This window comes from Pagrus major, chromosome 1 (assembly GCF_040436345.1).
Source record: "Pagrus major chromosome 1, Pma_NU_1.0".
NCBI lineage: Eukaryota > Metazoa > Chordata > Actinopteri > Spariformes > Sparidae > Pagrus > Pagrus major.
In genome coordinates, this window is record NC_133215.1 from 10,373,663 (window position 1) to 10,392,583 (window position 18,921).

At 43.3% G+C, this 18,921-nt stretch overlaps 1 protein-coding gene across 1 annotated transcript in view; it reads right to left on the reverse strand.

The window, feature by feature from the left end:
• dchs2 (dachsous cadherin-related 2) overlaps positions 1 to 18,921 on the reverse strand; it is a 19,090-nt gene continuing 169 nt past the window's right edge. The window contains exons 2-14 of the mRNA XM_073464552.1: positions 18,736 to 18,905; positions 17,278 to 18,121; positions 16,843 to 17,082; positions 14,315 to 14,449; positions 10,688 to 10,897; positions 9,581 to 10,441; positions 9,388 to 9,501; positions 8,413 to 8,624; positions 8,163 to 8,314; positions 7,060 to 7,190; positions 6,687 to 6,973; positions 6,117 to 6,258; positions 1 to 4,211 (exon numbers count right to left, since the gene is read on the reverse strand). Of these exons, the coding sequence (XP_073320653.1) occupies positions 1,600 to 4,211; positions 6,117 to 6,258; positions 6,687 to 6,973; positions 7,060 to 7,190; positions 8,163 to 8,314; positions 8,413 to 8,624; positions 9,388 to 9,501; positions 9,581 to 10,441; positions 10,688 to 10,897; positions 14,315 to 14,449; positions 16,843 to 17,082; positions 17,278 to 18,121; positions 18,736 to 18,905 (6,110 nt within the window). The 3' untranslated portion in view covers positions 1 to 1,599. The remainder of the gene's footprint in view (positions 4,212 to 6,116; positions 6,259 to 6,686; positions 6,974 to 7,059; positions 7,191 to 8,162; positions 8,315 to 8,412; positions 8,625 to 9,387; positions 9,502 to 9,580; positions 10,442 to 10,687; positions 10,898 to 14,314; positions 14,450 to 16,842; positions 17,083 to 17,277; positions 18,122 to 18,735; positions 18,906 to 18,921) is intronic.

Here is an 18,921-nt window from a genome sequence, read left to right on the forward strand (position 1 = left end):
TGGAAATTGTACATAAAGTGCTGTTTATTAACAGGGTGTCCATAATTTACAGTCAGCACACACAACAACAATCATGAAGGGAAGAGACAATTTCTTTTCATGAGTAAAAATCATAACTGTCAGAACCTGGAACTGGTTTATGAAAATCTCGCCAACATGCTGATCAGTGACAGTGGGAGAACATAATACCATCTCTTAAATCTGTACAAAATTAGTGTCAGTGAAAAATCCCCCATATTTTTTGTAATATTTGGATGATGTCTCCATAAGCCTTGCCACTTATCTAGCTTTCAAAGACCGAACAATATAATAATGATATTAAGAACTGTCCTAGATTGAAGGAGTACTGCTCTCCACGGGATTTTATTGGCATTTTATTGGCAGAATATATTAAAGAAGAGGGAGGCAAAATGGGTCTGTATTCAAAACACAGTTTTTTTATGATTCCAGGAAGACAGACCTAACCACAGAACAATGTTGCCTTTCTTTGGATATTAAAGTTAAACCAGCCTTGAAAACTTTCCATCTAGAAGCTGCAACCAACAGCAATAAGAAAGTGTTTCATTTTCTGCACATATAAACATGTTTACAATAAAGCATTCGATAATTAATTGCATTCGAACATCTGCTCTTATTCAAGTGCTGCATTATAAGAATATAACGCAAGACTGAGTGCAGGTTTTTCCAGATATTAGTTTTATTACAGAAGCTGGTTATGAAATCGACCTCAATCTAAGTAATTAAATGACTACATTATGTTCAAATGACAAGTTTGCCCGGTATCGACCCTTTGAGACTAAACTCATGGCGCTCATGAGTCTATCACCATAGAAACAGGGACGACAATGGAAATAAGTCCAGGACTTTATAGTTCTATCTGAAAATAAGTTTGATATGATGCATTTTATACATATATTATAATGTTTTCAAGACTAAACTGTACAGTGTCACTTGAGCCTTGTTTCCACCAAGCAGTCCGGTTCAGTTCAGTTCGTAACACTTTAGCGCTTCGTTTTGGATAGTAGCAAAAGACACACTCTGTGCCCTACAGTCTTTTTGTCACCCTTCTACTGAGGTACCTAGCACACTGGTCGAATACTACAAGGTGGAGTTAAAACACTGCACACCACTGATTGGTCAATCAGAACAACCAAAGTCCTCTCATCGACCTGCAGCATTTTCACACGCTGTGGAAAAGTCACTGACTTGCACGGTTCACGTAAGTGTCTACTTGAAATGTCGCTGATGCCGTATTTTCCCCATTTTCACTCAGCTGAAGTTTTATTTTATGTATCATTTTGATGTTAAAAAAAGGGTTACCAGCTGTACTGTAAGGTATATGTCACATTGTGTCAGTTAATGCAGCATCTTCTCAGGAGTCAAGACCAGGCTCCCTGTTGTTTCCCAACTGCTGGAAAAGTGAACCGCCTACATTTAAGAGAACTGTCCACTGTGTAAACACAAAGTACTTCTCGCGATTCAATGGGTGCTATGCCAAGAGTACTTTAGTGGAAACGAGGCTTTAAAGTCCCTTAAAATACGAGAGGAAATGCCTTCAGATGTTGAATGAAAGATGGAATTGAATGTGAAAGTTTATGTCTACACCTGGATTTCTGCCTCCAACAGGCTTGCAGTGAGGGGCCCTGAGTCAAGTCTTATACCCCCTATCCCAGTCTCAGAGACAACTGGTGAGGCACTGGGGGTCCTAATGGTAAGAGAAGAAAGTGATGGGGAGAAACTAGGCGTCATGGCTGACGGGGTAAGTCCTGTGTTCCTCGCTAAGGGGGAATATGCATATCTGCGGGAAGAGTGCCTTCTGCTCAGGGTTGGTACACGCCCTGGCTTTCGTGGAGGCACAGTTCTGATGCCAGGCTGAGCTACTCCTGTTATAAGAGGCGGTGGGTACATGAGACAGCTTGCCTCTCCTGCCAAGTCCTCACGGCCACCCTGAAGCTCCTCATCAGGGAGCATCCCAATATCAGTGAAGACAGAGGCCAGAGATTGGTAGCGTGGCTCCCAGTCCAAAATGTATTCCCAGTTGTAGCTGCCCTGCATCTGCTCCTCGAGACACATCAGCGAAGAGAGAGAATCTGCAGCGGCCTGGGCTTCTGGGAGGGGAGCATACCCATTTGTCCTCATGCTCTCCTCCAAATCCCTCACTCTAAGTATTGCAGGAAGTAGTCCCTCACCTCCTCCCTCTTCTTTGAAGTGGTGGAGGCTTTCTGTGCTGGCCAACCCTGAGATCAAACATTTATTGACAGATAAAATGTGCTCCGGCCCTACATCAATAGAGTGGCAGGAGGCATTGTCCCCTGGTAAAGAAGAATGTGGGATCTCAGTAGTTGGGTTGCCTTGCACAGGTTCGTCTCTTTTACGGCAGGGGTACTCATTAATCCACTTGATCTCCTGGTCCTCAGCGGTCTCACCTTCTGCTGATCCACGGCCACTTGAATCTGACTGATTGTATGAGTTCATCAAGTCTCTCGGGGTCACCAAGAAGCCGGGCCGTTTCATCTGCCTTAGAGAGATTCCACTTTGCCTTTGGCCACTGGATCTACCAAACGAGCCTGTGCCGTGGTTCAAGTTTGCGGCAATGGCAGCGGCCTTTTTGATTGCCGCTTCCTTGATCTTGAACCTGAGAACCACGGCCACAAAAATGAGAAGGACAACTAGGAACATGATTAGTGAGACACTCAAACTGAGCATGTGTGCATCAAGAGGGACCCCAGTGAGTGCCTCTGCTGAGCTGGAGATATTGATGAAAACTAGGCAGTTGCTGGTCTTAGAGGCCATTTTAGGACTACCTGCAGACACTACCAGCTTCACCATGTCCTCGCTGGCATGGCTGCCTCTTCTGCGGTATACAGGATCTGATACAAAAATGGTACCAATTGTTTTGTTTATTGAGAAAAACGGTGATGGTGTCACAAAAGAGTACTCCACCAGACCGTCCATCCCTGCATCATGGTCCATCGCCATCACATAACCGACTGTATCTCCAAGCTTGGCATTCTCTGGCAGGAGGAAACGGTACTGCTTTTGGGTGAAGATGGGACTGAACTCATCCACACCCTTGATGGTCATCTGCACTCTCACTGTAGCTGCTTTGTCGCCTTTGTCCCTGGCCTCCACTACAAAGCAGTACTCACTCTCAAGTTCGTAATCAAAGGTCTGTCGTGTGTGAATGTCACCTGTAAGGGGGTCGATAGCAAAGGCCTCCTTCTTCTCAGGGCTGCCACTGCCGTAGTCCATGAAGCAGGAAGACAAAATAGAGTAGGTGAGCTGTCCATAGAGGCCTAAGTCATTGTCGACAGCGTGGACAGAACAGGTGTGGGTAAACGCTGGGAGGTTCTCCAGCACAGAGCAGTTAACAGTCGGGAACATGAAGTATGGAGTGTTGTCGTTTTCATCCAACACTGTGATGAAGACCACTGCAAAAGCCACCTTACGCACTTCAGATGATTCACCGCCATCTGATGCTCGGATGGTGAGGGTGTATTTTGAGTCTTCCTCAAAGTCAAGCGAGTGGTTGACCACCAGAAGGCCGGTCTGAGGGTCCAGCCTGTGGTGACCTTTGCTGTTCCCCGAGATAATGTCATACCGCAACAGGCCGTTAGTTCCCAGATCAGGATCCTGAGCAGTGACCTGGACCAGCCTGGTACCTACATGGCTGTTTTCACTCACCTGTGCGTGGTATTCTGTGCTGGAAAAGACGGGAGCATTGTCATTGCAGTCTGTCACAGTCACCATAACGACAGCAGAGCTGTTCAGTGGAGGCGTTCCTCGATCAGACACGCTCACTGTTAGTGCGTAGCTCTCTGTGGTCTCACGGTCTAAAGGGTTACACAGGACAAGTTTTCCAACATTTCTCATCTGATTCTCAACCTGAACCATTTTTACTTCCAGGCAGAATCTCTTTTCCTCATTTCCCCTGATGATGGCATAGTCCAGATGGGTATTTTCAGGGCTCCAGTCTTGGTCCTCTGCAGACAGTGTCAGTAAGGTGATGTCTGTGGGTGTGTCCTCTGGGACGGTGAGAGTGTAGATGTCCTGGTGGAACACAGGTGAATGGTCGTTGGTGTCCAGAATCAGCACATCTATGGAGGTGACAGCGGACAGCACGGGATCGCCTTCGTCTTTGGCCTCAACCAGGAGATGAATCAGGTTGCTGTTGGTGATGGCCTTCAAGGGCTTATTGGTGAAAACAGACCCTACAAGACAAAAAATTAACAGACAGTTACCACCAATCAGTTTTATGGAGCTATCGGCTGCTTTTAGCTACTTGTTGTTGTACACTACTTGTCCAGCACCAAATAACAGACAGACAAACATAGCAGTGCATTTAGCAAGCTAAAGATTCAAATTTATTCTCAGGAGTTGGTAGATAGTAAAACAAAGCTAAAAGGAGAGTGACTATTGAATTTAGGTGTTACAGGTGGTCAGAGACACGACTGCAAATGAATACTGATTTTTGCTCTGCGTCTGCAGCATTTGAAAGGTCTAGAAGATCCGTTTGACCAAATTATTTTATCCCCATCCCTTTCTGTCTGTATTTTCTTGTATGTATTTATTGTTGAGTTTGTGTTTGTATTGTCTTTCATGTATTTGTTGTTAAGTTTTATGTATTTGTATATGCTGTGGGTTGTGGCATCAGTTTATGCTGCATACCTGTCCCTATACAAATAAACATTAAATACAAAATGAATAAATAAAATCTCCCTACAATAAAAGTACACAACTGCTTGCTAACACATTTGCAGTAAGAACTTTACAAGGAGATCTTACTATATATCAGATTTCAGTGGCCAACCACACCCTCACTTTCTATAATCTGTTTCCCAGTTATCAAATCATTATATTGCAGTCAGTCAGCAGACATATGTTCAGTAATCTTGAAATGAAACCGCTTACAAGGTAAAGAATCTTTAGCAGACATCTGTTCTCGACGATGTAAAACTATAAAACTCTTGTCGACTGATTTAACAGATGGTTTAACGAACGCACAGATTGTTCCTGGATTTGTTTCTCTTCAGAATAAGAACTATAAAACATGTCTGCTTGTATGACAACATACTGAGAGTTAAATCAAAACTGTCCTTGTCATTATGCGCTGCAATACAACATCATTTCCTGCGAGACCATTCTTTAATGAATACCATATGCATACTGTAAGAGCTTTTCTTTTTTTCCAGTAACTGTTTGTCCATCCAATTTATTATTCCACTTCACTGCCACTTAAACTTTTCTACAGGACGACTATATTAAATCTAAAGCTCCACTCTAAAGCGCCACTATTCATTGTTTGCGAAACAAATAGGCATTGAAAAACTGGAGAGGCACCGCGCCTCGAAAAGCACCATATTAAATTTTTGGATTCCCCTTGGAGAGCTTTAGTCAACATTGATGCAGATCTCACTTTCCATTAGTGCTTCCTCGCCACAAAACAGGACAAATTCATTTCTCTGATATTAAACTTTGGAGTTCAAATATGATAGAAGCCCATAAATCACACTGGAGTGGAAAAGACTGGCCAGAACTGAGGAGTGGTGGTTTCCTTTCAGCTCTGCAGGATTTATCTTTCTTTCTTGGGTTGAGGGATTTTTAAAAAGGGAGATAATAGGATAGGCATGGCTCCTCTGAAGCACTTTATCTCAATGACTTATAATTACCTCTCTGCTGCTTCTCTTTACCGCTGTCTGAGGAACTCACTGGCACATCCTAGACTACACAAATATAAACAGTAGAGAAGTGTACTGCTACTGGCAGACTAACAAGTCTCTATAACTTCTGATCCTGTATGCTGAGAGAGACTTTCCCTGTGCCCTTTTCTTTGGCGTGTGTGCCTTTAACGACGCCAGAGAAACTGATTTTAATGGAGGGATGAATATGAAAATCAGACCACCAGACAGCAATGAGTCACAAAACTTGTAAAGCTTGAGTAAATGTCTTTTACAGAAGAACTACAATACATTTTGGATCATTGTTTTATCCTTCTGGTGGATTCTTAACCTTTCTCTTATCAACATATATACAGACACAGTGATGGTTTGCTATCAATGAGGCATTAATATGAGAGCATTGCAGGAAGTCTTTTCCATCAGTCAAGCTCTTCTCACCATTGTCTGGCTCGATGTAGAAACCTTGTAAAGGAGATGAAAGCAGTCTGTATGTGATCTTGCCATTCAGCCCAGAGTCTCTGTCGGTAGCAGACACTGACAGAACTAATGTGTCTGCTGAAGCCAACTCTGACAACTCCACCTGAAACGAGGACAGATAATGAGTCACATCTGCATCTGGAACAAAGGCTCGGTCACTTAAGAAACATTTATTGATGCTTTATAACTCATTACAAACATATGTATGAACAACTTTTAGGTTGCCAGGTTTGAAAAATCTCCTTGGCGGGGATTATCTCTCAGCATAACTTGAGATCAGGTCTTTAGATCAGCCATATTTTTACAACGTAGCAAACCCAAAGTTGTCCTCATTGATTACTTTAAAATGCATCTAGGAGAAATTTATTACATATATTTATTAAAACTCATAAATCTGGAATAAGGCCTGCCTTAGTAGAACATTGTCCCTAGTAAAAACAAGCAGAAACAGTTTTATTTATGGCTTGCTGACCCCAACCAGTTAACATATCAGCCTTCTACCCTTTTTATTGATAAATATATCATCTGTACCTGGTAGGAGACCTTGGTGAAGACTGGAGCGTTGTCATTGACGTCAAGCACTTGAACTCTGACCTCTCCGGTGGTCTGGTGGAGGGAGTCGGACGCCCAGACTGTCAGCATGTACTCCGTCTGCTCCTCATAGTCCAGGGCTCGAGTCAGGGTAACCACACCAGTGTAACGGTCGATGGCAAAGGGAAAGTTGGTGCTGCTGTTGTCTGAAAAGCTGTAGGTGATAGTGGAGCTCAGATCCACGTCGTTCGCAGTCACCTGGGTGACCATGTAACCTGCTGGCAGATCTACAGACGAACAGAAGCTGTCAAAATAACTCACAAATAGACAAATAACATAAAGAGCGTTTATATCCAGTGAGGGTTGGTCTTACTCTCTGCTATAACCACAGGCTCCATGGGGGGAATGGCAGGGCTGTTGTCATTGACATCCACCACTTGGACCCTGATGGTGGCGGTGCTGCTGAGTGGAGGGTTCCCCCTGTCTGCTGCCTGCAGAACCAGCCTGTAATGTGAAGGCAGGAAATAAATGATAACACTGACTCCAAATATTTAGTAATAGATAGTGATTGACTGTTGCACTGAACATGAATTACAGAGTCGTCCACAGCTATGCAGTTACCATTTTACTTTATATTTCTTTTCCTTCGTTAGGAAATCTTTCAGGCAACTTTCTAATGAAGACAGCCGTAATGAAATTGCTGGAGCAGGATCAGGGGCCCACTTTATCAAATTTAAAGGTAATTCGGAACACGAGATAATGACCGATTGATTTATAGTAGACACAGATGAAATAGCTTCCAAGAGCCATGTAGGACATATCCGTCTTCAATTTGCAAGTCACAAATCACAAGAACCCCTTCTCCACCAACATGGAACCAGTTCTCTTCTCATTCACTCAATTTATTTTGATTCGTTCAGAGAAAAAAAAAATGGTTTGGAAGCCAAAATGTTCGTTTCAAGCTACCAAAAAAACCCAAAATAGCAGGTTTTCCTTGATCTGTTTTTTTCCTTGATCTGTCATATCCTACAGGCTGTTGCTGATGTTTTCAACTCAAAACTGGTGTAAATGCAGACTGGTTTGCTAGGATCTGGTTCTAAGGAGGTTCTAAGAACAGAACCGCTTGAAGAGTCAGATATAATTTGGTGGAAAAGGAGCTTTTGTGAAACTGGCCCCACATCGGCTCTCAGAGTCAGCACGAGTTGACTTTCTATTTAAACTAATATAAAACTAGTAAAGTATTCTCGCCTATAGTTCCCACAAGAGTTTGCAGTGTGCCAGTGGCAACGACTCATAGGATATGTGTTTATTGAATGCTAACAAAGTGATTTACCTTTGTCATTAAAACCATGGTTTGATGATAAAATCAAATGCAGATAATGTTAGACTATGAATATCAACAGAAAACTCCTGCATCATCACTCACAGATGCTTGTGATTCAGACGGTTTCTTTTTAATATGTGAGATGTGCTTACTTGTATGAGTGGGTGATCTCGCGGTCCAGTACAACATTAGTGGCAAGAATCCCTCGAATAGAGTCTAAGATGAACGCTTCGTTAGGGTTACCGGACACGATGGAGTACTCAATCTGCCCGTTCATCCCGCTGTCAGCATCAGACGCAAACACCTGCAGAATACATGAGCACAGATCATTATTAATACGATCGTATCATAACTAAATATACGAAACACCTGCTTGGTATTTGAGAGTTGAAATATTCATACCTGCATAATGTAGGTGTTGTGCGCTTGCCCCTCCCAGACAGCTGTTCTGTAGCTGTTGTGTTCAAACACCGGCGCGTTGTCATTCATGTCCAGCAGGCTGATGGAGACCCGGCAGTGAGCCGTCTGCAGCCCGTTGTCAGCCAGCACCACCAGTTGGATCTGAGGGCTCTCCTCAAAGTCCAGAGAGTTATCTTTCTGCACACGGATCTCACCTGGAGGAGAGGATTAAAAACTGATGTATGACCCCAAAAGACTGAGACAACAGTCGCTCAGATTTTTAATTAGGACTTTATTAAAGTTTAATGTTTATTCTAATGATATGTTCCAAATTATAATATCGGTATTTGAATTGATTTTCCACTTCAGCTTCAGTCTTTTTCTCTTTGGCCTTGTGATGTGCTTTTTTTTTTATCTGATCAGGGAGAAAGATGGAAAGAAAAACACAACTTTTAGACTTTTTAAAAAGGTGTTGAAAGAAGCTCTTTTAGGTTCAAGTTTTTGTGGTAACCCTACAAAAGTATTCAGTCTACTATGTCACTATAATGTTGTGTCTTTAAGTCTGAACTGTATCTACTTCATTACTTTATGTAGACATGAATCCAAAAAACAGTTTGTGGTGGAATATGATAAAATCAGGCAGGCAACGATCATAATTCTTAAGGAAATACTTGCATATAAACAACCAGATGAACTTGATAAGCTGAAAAGGCCTTTTGAAGAGAGACGCAGGGCCTAAAATGGGTGGATTAGAAGCCCTGATTGATTTTACATAAACAATGGCGAGGACTGGAAGTCCAGCTATTTTCTGGATACTTTTGTGGAAAATAAAACGGATGAACGAGGACGAGAATTTGTGCTATTAGCATAAATTAAGTGATGAAAGTAGGCGTGACGTTCCTGTAAATGAGAACCAGTGAACTCCGGTAACAACTATGGAAGGGACAAAATAATGTTTCTGCTTGCAAAATGTGTTACCAGTGTGACGATTGATGGAAAAAATGCGATCATCGTTGCCACTGAATATGGTGTATGTGATCCTTTGTCTGCTGTTGTTTTGGTCACTGGCCTCCACTTTTGCAATCCAAGTGCCTTAACAAAGAGAAAGTGAAAAAGTTAGTGAGGTCAGTGTCGGTGAAAAAAGAGAAGTGAAAGAGGTGGTGAAACGTACCAGCTCTACTGTTCTCCTTGACAGTAGCGTTGTAGACTTTGTTTGTGAACTGTAGCCCTTCGTGTTCTCCCTTCAGATGGATAAAAAACAGGCAGGTGGAGGTTAAAGCCGGCTGTCCTCGGTCTGAAACCACCACCTGCAGCTTCCTCCCGGAGAAACCCGCTCTCACGCGCCTTCTCAGGGAAATCTCTCCTGTTTCGCTGTTGACGTCAAACAGATTTTCCTCATCCGTCAGCGTAAACCGTATCGTCCCATTCTCACCCTGGTCACCGTCTGTTGCCATCACCGTGGTAATGATCTGGTTTGGTAGAGTCCTCATGGAGACCCATGCATTGAGGGGATTCTGGTCACAAACCGGCACGTTGTCGTTCACATCCTCCACCTGTATGGTCACCGACGCCACAGAGCTCAGCGGTCCCTGAGTGCAGCCGTCAGTAGCCACAGCTCTGAGGGTGTACTGGGCCCTGCTCTCTCTGTCCAGAGACCTGGTGGTGCTGATCACTCCTGTGACAGCGTCTATGGAGAAGGCCCCCTGGCTGCTGTCCTCTGTCAGAGAGTAGGTCACGTCCCCGTTGGAGCCCTCGTCAGGATCAAAGGCGCTGACACGTAGGACCTCGGCCCCTGCAGGTAGGCCCTCGCTGATGGAGGCGTGGTAGCTCTTACGGGTGAAGGAGGGGATGTTGTCGTTCTGGTCCAGCAGCAGCAGCTGGAGCTGGGTGGAGGAGCTGAGCGGGGTGGGGCCATAGTCGCGGGCCTGTATGGTGAGGGAGTAATTCTGCCTTTCCTCACGGTCCAGGACCTGAGTGGTGCTGACAACACCTGTGTGGCTGTTGATGGTGAAGCGACCTCTGTAGTCCTCACCTAAAGACAGTAGATAGACATTAAAGGATCATTCCGCTTTAAGTTTCTCTTCTGAATTAGTTTGGCTCAGCCTCAGGGATCGTTTAAACGTGTGAATGTTTAGCTTTGTTTCCCCTTTAGACTGAGAATGAGTGTCTAGATCTCAGACTATAACACTATCATTGATAGAAATGAAGAAAATTACCAAAATATACAATATCAGGGTCCAGATAGCTTGACGGACAGAGCACTTCCTTGGTTTCTCACCTAATATGGAGTAGTGTATAGTTCCATTCTCTCCGTGGTCGGGGTCGGAGGCCTGAGCAGTGTGGACGACCCCAGGAGGCAGGTTTTCTGGCAGGCTGATCTGGAAGGAGGACTGCATGAACTCCGGAGGGTTGTCATTGTCGTCCAGCACAGAGCACAGCACTGTGGCCGTCCCCGACAGAGGCCGCGTGCTGCTGTCACGAGCCTGGACTGCAGACAGGAAACAAAAGGAATTGACACTTACGCTCACTGTAGAAATCTTGGTGTAATTTCTATTTAATTTTTAACAGTCGTGTAAAATCAGTAATCCAATACATTTTACAGCGCTGGGGAAGCCACTTCGAAAGCAGCTTTGCAGGCTAGACTTACTTCACACTGGATGAATTAAACTACATGAAAGCGACCCATGGGAGAACTAAAGCTTCTCAGTTATTCGCTGAATATATTAAGAGTTAAAGAGTTACATTACACGCATCATCAGTTGTCTCAGTCTCTTAACAGCTCAATGAGCAGATCTTTTGACTTTCTAGACTTTTAAAAGCATGACAGACCCTAAAAAATGAAAGAAAAATCCTGTCAACGTAAAGTACACACTGCAGCCAGAGAAAACTGTCCCCACATATTTCAGTATTTCCCAATAAGCTCTGTATGATTCTGGAACAACTTCAAGACACCCAGGCCTTCCTGTTATTATATTTTGTTATTAGATTTAATTGTTCGTCATTCTGCTGACTGTACAAATATTACGATAAAACATCTGAAAGCAGTTTATGCCTAAACACTGCTCAACGGTTTGAATGCAATTACTGTGTGTGCCCACGAGAGAGTGAAAGCAAACACTTCAAAAGGCAGAGGGTGCAGTCAGCAGAGGTTAGATATACTGTACCTCAGCCCTGTAAAAGTCTACTGTTTCCTTTACATAAATCAATCTGCGGAGTAGCGTTGCCTTCATACGAGAGGCAGACCTTGAGTCCTTTATGACTTTGGCTGTGAAGCATGACAAAAGAGAAGGTAGAGAATGAGAAACAGAGTGAGAGAAATGTCTGTGTTCGATGGAGAACTCTGTAAGTTTTGTTTTAGCAGGTTTAGATTTTCTTTTTAGATATTTTTATAACCCTTTAGTAGGAAGATCTGAGCCAAGTGTCGACGTAAATGTGTAGCCAAGCAGGAACACTGTACAAAGAACAGACTCACAGGCTTTTAAAGATATAATACGTAACATTTTTGCATTAAAAAGTCGAAAAACCACTTAGACCTTTCTCGTTTTTTTCGAGTTGTGTGCCCAAATGTTTCCAACATTGTTAAAAACCTGAGAAATCCATTCCTGAAGCTAACAGTGCCTTTCATGTAGTTGCCTTTCTCCATGATCGCTTCCGGGGGAAACATCAGATGAAACGACAGAGAGTGAGGAAGGAAATCCGCAAACTTTACTTCACATAACCCAAAAAAAACCCTTTAGGAAATGTATGTTTCCCTGAACATTTCTGCCAGAGTCATATAAGATTGATTTTCATCAGCAACGGAGGTTGTTTAACAATGAAGACAACAACTCCCATGATCCCACGCTACTTCAAGACATCATCAAACTTTTGTTAGTATTGTTTTCCTTAGTGGCAGAAATTCCGTACTGTGTTTAGACGTCGGTGTGTGCCGTTGCTCGCTAACGTTAGCTTAAGGCTAGTGTACAGTAAACACTGCATGAGTAACGCAAATAAACACAAATGTTCCTGCCGTCGAACTCGCTCCGCTGTTGACATGTACACCATTAAATAACCACCATCTGATGTGACTCAGGAACAAAATGTTCACAGATGAGTGAATGTTTTAAAGTTTTATTCACCTTAAATTTAATCTTGCTCGCCGACTTCCCTAAGGAGCGGCCGCGACCTATTGAGCTGCACCGTTACCTTGAGTCAACTTGTGGATTTCTCTGGTTTGAACATTGTTGGATAATGTAAGTAGACAACGCAACAAAATATATAACAAAGGTCTCGTGGTTTTTAGACATTTTAGTGCAGAATTAATACTTTTAAATCGCTGGATGTGTTTATATCCTCAGTTTTATGTGGTAGCCTGTTGTCAAAGACAAATCTTCCACGGGACAAATAAATGAATCTTGAATCACTGCTGATACGGGTCTATCAGGTCAATATGAACTTTAAACTTACGACCCCGATTCCTAAAGAGCTGGGACGCTTTGATAATTAACCTTTTTGACATACGTGCAATTGAAAACAGTACAAAAACACAAGATATTTAACGTTTACTTCATCAACTTTATTGATTTTTGTAAATAAATGCTCATTCAGAGTTTGATGGAGCAACAAAGGACTAGGAAAGTTGTGAAATTCTCCAAAAACACAGGTGAACAGGTTAACTGTTAACAGGTGATAGTATCATGACTGGGTATTAGAGGGGCATCCTCCTTATTCACAAGTAAGGAGTTTCACCACTATGTGAAACACATGATTTCATAAAAGGATATCACCACATGGGCTCAGGAACAACTTTCTGAAACACAGTTCGTTTGCACATGATTGCATTCTGTTTGTATTTACATTTTTCACTGCGTCCCAGACTCCCAACATGTGCACATCTGGTGATTGTGAAACTAACCTCGGCCTGCTGTCTGACCCGCAGTGCAGTCGTGAGTTATTTGTCTCACTCATCAGCACCTGATTGTGACTGATTGCACTGTTTGTTTCTGCTTTTCCCAACTTTTAAAAACTCACAAGGTTTTATTTCCCCTCTGGACGCTGCAACATGCCGCTCTGATTAATTACAGCCAAGAAAACATACAAGGAGGCTAATCACTGAGCTGATTCCAGAAATTCCAAATGTCAATTCAGTTTAACAGCTACCTTACTCAAGAAATGCTATGAGATGCAGTGCTGCTCCTTGTTTTCAGTGAATCTTAATAATACGGGTGGGTAAAGCATCCATTTACAGAAGAATTGCGATTCTTGTCTCCCACGATGGAATGGAAAATCGATTCTGAATCAAATCAGACAGCCAAGAATCAAAATCGAACCGAATTGTGAGATTACCAAAGATTCACACCCCTACTTAACAATCTTAAAATTATATTCATAAAAGTTCATTAATCTTTCAGACATTCGCGTAGGCATAATTTATCTCAGACATGGAGGAGAGCTTCCACTTTTAAACACTGTGATAAACCCTGTTATCTCAATGTCCGTGTGTTTTTTGGCACATTGTGTTTATGCAGCCCGGTCACCAGGATGTAATGTTAGTAGTTTCTGAAAAGTAGTTTCTGAAAAGTTCACATTAGGACGTGTCACTGGCCTGTGAACCATATCACGTTTCCACAAAATGTGTCATATCATGTCCAGATTACATGTTTATGACCTGATTGTCATAATGGCAGCCAGTTACTGCAGTTTGAGTCAGCGCTTCAACATTTGTGAGTGTGAAACCACTGGATATCTTTAAAGAGCCCCGGGACGATTTCCAGCTGTGTTTGTGGCGACCAAAACAGGTATTTTAAGCCAAAACATGCTCCTTTCCTGTCGCTAACCAAGTGGTTTTTAACCAGATTAGAAGCACAGCGTTGATATAACATAAAATGATTTGCAAAAACATATACTTCCAACATTTCTGTCCTACCTCTGAGGGTGAAGTGCTGCTGCTGCTCCCTGTCCAGATAGGAGGTGGTGGTGATCAGGCCGGTGTAAGGGTTGATGCTGAAGAGCTCGTAGCCGGGGCCGGGCAGCAGACTGTACCACACCACGGCGTTCTCCTCTGGAGGAAGGACACAGGAGGTTCACGTATGTTTTCACAGGCACTGGAGTAATGTTAAAACTTGTGAGGAAATATAACGTCCTGGTGTTATTGTCATAGTTACTGATTGACAGTGAATGTAACTCTCTGTGGTACCTTGAGGAGAAAATGACTCATGATGTCTGAAACAAGCTAATACTTTCCAAAAATCTTCCTATTCTCCATCAAATCTGTGAAAATTGTTTTCTTTCTTTCAATCTTGGCATTTCTGTCTGTCCTGAAGGTTGAGTTTAGCTCATGCGAGTTCTGCTGCCAGTTCAGACGGGCCTTATCTGGAATTGAAAACAGAACCCGTCATGTTCAAACTGACGGGGGAGCAAAACCTTTGTCGTTCGCCGCTCTAGTCTGGCTCCGCTGCATTTAGTTCTCATGGCTTTTCTATCGGCAGCAACACAATGTTTACTTTAAAATACACAAACTGTGAAGGTGAAGATCAGCAGTATGATGCAGGAGTTTTAAATCATTTGATATCAGAGAATCTCCGCAGGCACTGTCACGAGTCTGACTGATAAGTTGGACTGTCCTGTCTTAACATGTTTTCATCGACATGTTATCAGATGACGCGTTTTTCGTCATTTGGTGGATTTTTGCTGGCGGGGGGAGGGAGTTTACCATTGTTCAGTTGCATAAACTACCAACATTATAGTGAAATTCATCAAGGTTCCTGTTTAATTATCAGCCTGTTATTTAATATTTACTGGTTTTAATTTATTTTCTAGGTGAACGGGCGAGCTAAAAAAAAAAAATCATTTTTATTCAGCACATGAGATCATGCTGGATATTGAACAAATACAATTATTTCATTATATAAACAGCAATTCTTTACACTTCTGATGCAAGTATTTAGCAAGAAATTGTGAGATTTAACATTTTCAGCAAAAAAGGAGCGAAATAGTACAAAAAAAAAAGCCCTAGGGTTAGTTGACCTCATACACGATGAGTCTGATGTTGTTCTCAGATCTTACCACCAAAGTTCTCTGCGAATAATAAAACCGTTTCTGGTTTTCACTCCGAACAGACGAACATTTGCGCAACAAAGTGAAATCCGGGACACGCACAGCGAGACAAAGGTTAGCTGTCACACTCGGTAATATTGCACATCTCCTCTGACCGGCTCCGGCACATGGAAACTGTATACATACCAACACGGACACAAAACAATGGTCACCTTTTGGGAGCGTTGGGGAGGGGGACAGCAGCACAAATGATAATCAAATAAGACTGGTGGGAGAGCGGGCCGAGCTGCCAGACGAGCCGATTTCAAGGAGACGGATGAAAACACGGCGCCTATTGGCACAGATGGCTTGGATTATAGAAATCATCATGAGAGAGGACCTTTCAGATCTCCCAGAGGAGCTGTGTGCTTGCTGTTCTTGGACAATTCTCACCCCCAAGAATGTTAGTTCACATTGAACCCCCTCTTGCACTGATCCACCCGCCACATGCCCTCCACCTCCACTATTTAAAAGTACTGTCAACAAGACGGGATGAAATGGGATTTGGGGAGGCCCCGCGCACAACGTGTTAAAATAAACAGGGCTGATGTGTAGATTTGTGAATATGATTCTGGGTCAGATGGATGAGATTTGCTGGGATTTACAGTGAATGTATAACACATGAAAAAGACACAAGCGGAGCAACGCAGGAGGGAAAAAGGGGCAGGGGTTGGTTTCAATTAAACTCCTAATGGAGTGAAACAAAACAGACGATAACCTTGATTCACTGCAGCGCTGACGTTTAACCAAAACATGGCAGGCTGAGCTGCTGCTCGACTGCTTTTTGTCATGTGCTTCATCACTTTAAAATAATAAAAAAGAACTGTTTTACTGCAGCTGAAAGAGAAAAATGTTGTAGAGGAGTTTCCTCTTTTTGCCATTTAATGCATCACGTATTTTAAAACAGATTTAAATACCACAGAAATGAGAAAAAAGCTACTTTTCTTTCATAATTTATAAAACACAACATTATTTAGGAGCTCAGATGCTTTGTTCTTGAGTTGAATCTTATTTCCATGTGTCACTATTTGGTTTGATGTGTACTGAGTCTATGATTTGAGGCCATTAGCTAACATTAGGTCTATAAAATACACATGCTAGTGCTGCCATCTAGGCACTTTTGAGGCATACTGCCATCACCACTTCCACAGACACGCATTGGATGCCATATCTACGTACAAAGACGTAAGTACACAGCAGATGGTTTGGACTCTGGATCATGACATTAAATCCAGGAGTCTGATCAGATCCAATTCAACAGGAGCTGAGGTCATCCCGAGTCAGTTTATGCACTGAAAAACAAGCATGCTTCCCCAGAATCTGGGGAGGGGGGGGATATTAAAAGCTGATGATTATTACCTGAATCCGTATCGGTGGCAGACACCCTGATCACCGGCTCTCCAGGGTCTCTGTTCTCCGCCACACTGGCGTTGTAGACGCTCTGACTGAAGACCGGCGACTGGTCGTTCACGTCGCCAACCTCCACTGTCAGAGTCTGGGTGGAGGAGAGCGAGGGCAGGCCGTGGTCCACGGCACGGACGGTCAGACGGTGGAAACGTTGAGTCTCGTAGTCCAGAGAGGCGGAGAGAAACAGGAGGCCTGTAGGAGATGGAAGAGGATGGACTATGAATATGATCGACAGAGGGAACGGCTTATCATTATTATTATCATTATTATTGCATGTTACCCCAATACAGATATAACAGCAGTGAGCTAATACCTGCTGATACATAAACCCAGGCTAGCTCTACTAAAACCAGTATCCCTAATAATCATGCTGTGTGAAACTCCTACCTGTTTTCTCTTCTAGTGTGAAGAATCCATTCTTGTTTCCAGCCAAGATGACGTAAGAGACGACCCCATTTTCACCCAGATCTCCATCTATGGCCACAAAATGATGCAGCAGACTCCCCACCTCTGCGTCCTCCATCACCTGAACCGAGTCGGCTGATATAAACACCGGCCGGTTATCGTTCACATCCAGCAGGAAGACCTGAGCCGTCACCGACGTCTGTTTTCGCTCGTCCTTCCTCTTCGCCTGGTCGGTGGCTGTGACAGTGAAGGCGAAGCTGGTTGTGGTCTCCCGGTCTAAAGGTGCAGCTACAGTCAGACTCCCTGTGTAAGGGTTGATCTGAAAGGGGAAGCGAGGTGAAGAGGTGCTGAGGTCAGGGTCAAAGGCCAGAGAATAGCGGAGGGCGCTGTTAGGAAAGGTCCCATCAGCATCTCTGGCATGGAAAGCAAACGCCAGTGATGCGACTGCGGCGTCCTCCTGCAGACCGAACGTCACCAGTTTATCAGGGAACCAGGGCGTGTGGTCGTTGACGTCCTCCACCATCACACTGACCAGCACTGACATGTTCACTCCAGGAGCCAGTGCTGCATCTTCAGCTCGGACCAGGAGGAAGTACTGCTTGGCAGACTCGTAGTCCAGCGGCTGGTTGATGTATATGTCACCAGAGGAGCTGTCGATGCCGAAGTGAATGCTGCCGTCGCCCTCAGAGATGGAATAATGGAATCTGCCTCTATCTGCGACACCGGCAGAGCCGATGACAGTCGCCGGCTCCGTGTCCTCCTTCACCGTAAAACGCCTCACGAGCTGATGGTCGGAGCGGCCGTACAGAGCCTCCAATCCATGAACCTGTGGAGGAAACACACACGGAGGGATACTGTTTGTTGGTTGATTTGCAAAATATCATATCAACATTTTAAAAGTCACAGCAAAATTATATCAGATCAAAAAACTTGGAAGAATTAAAAAGTAGAGTTGAAGCAAATCATTTGGCACCTCTTAAAGAGAAAGGAAATCTCCCAGCTTAAAAACTTTTTAAAAACTCTTCATAAAAAAATAGTATATGTCTCCCCCTGGTGCCAAACTTTTGCTACTACTACTACTACTTTCATTCTTTTCATTGTGCTTATTGTTTTGTCCCTGTACATTTTTTAAAATATACATTGTACATACATATTTTTGGACATATTTCTGTCTCATGTTATTTCCAAATTGTAGGTCAAAACATGTTGGCTTTTTTATGATTTTTATGATGTAGCCACTACAATAAAGGCAATTTAATATTTTCATCCTCATTTTTTGATATTTTCTTTTTTTGAATGCTTGGATTGCGCCTGAATGTAATCACCCTTTTCTAACATTTTCCAAGAGCTCCCAGAAACAAATACATACGCATATCCAGCAGGAATTTCACCTACAAAGAAAGCTGTAAGTCACAGTATGAAGTGGAGGAATGACGGTACCTGTACATGAATGACTGCTGTGTCCTCCAGAGGTGAAGCTCCGCTGTCCTTTGCTTTTATTCTCAGTGTATAAAACGGTTCAGTGTTCTGGGCGAACCGCTCCGTTGTTCGGATGTCTCCACTTTCACTGTCGATCTCAAAGTGTCGGAGACCCTCCTCCTCTAAACCCACTGAGAGAAAAACCAC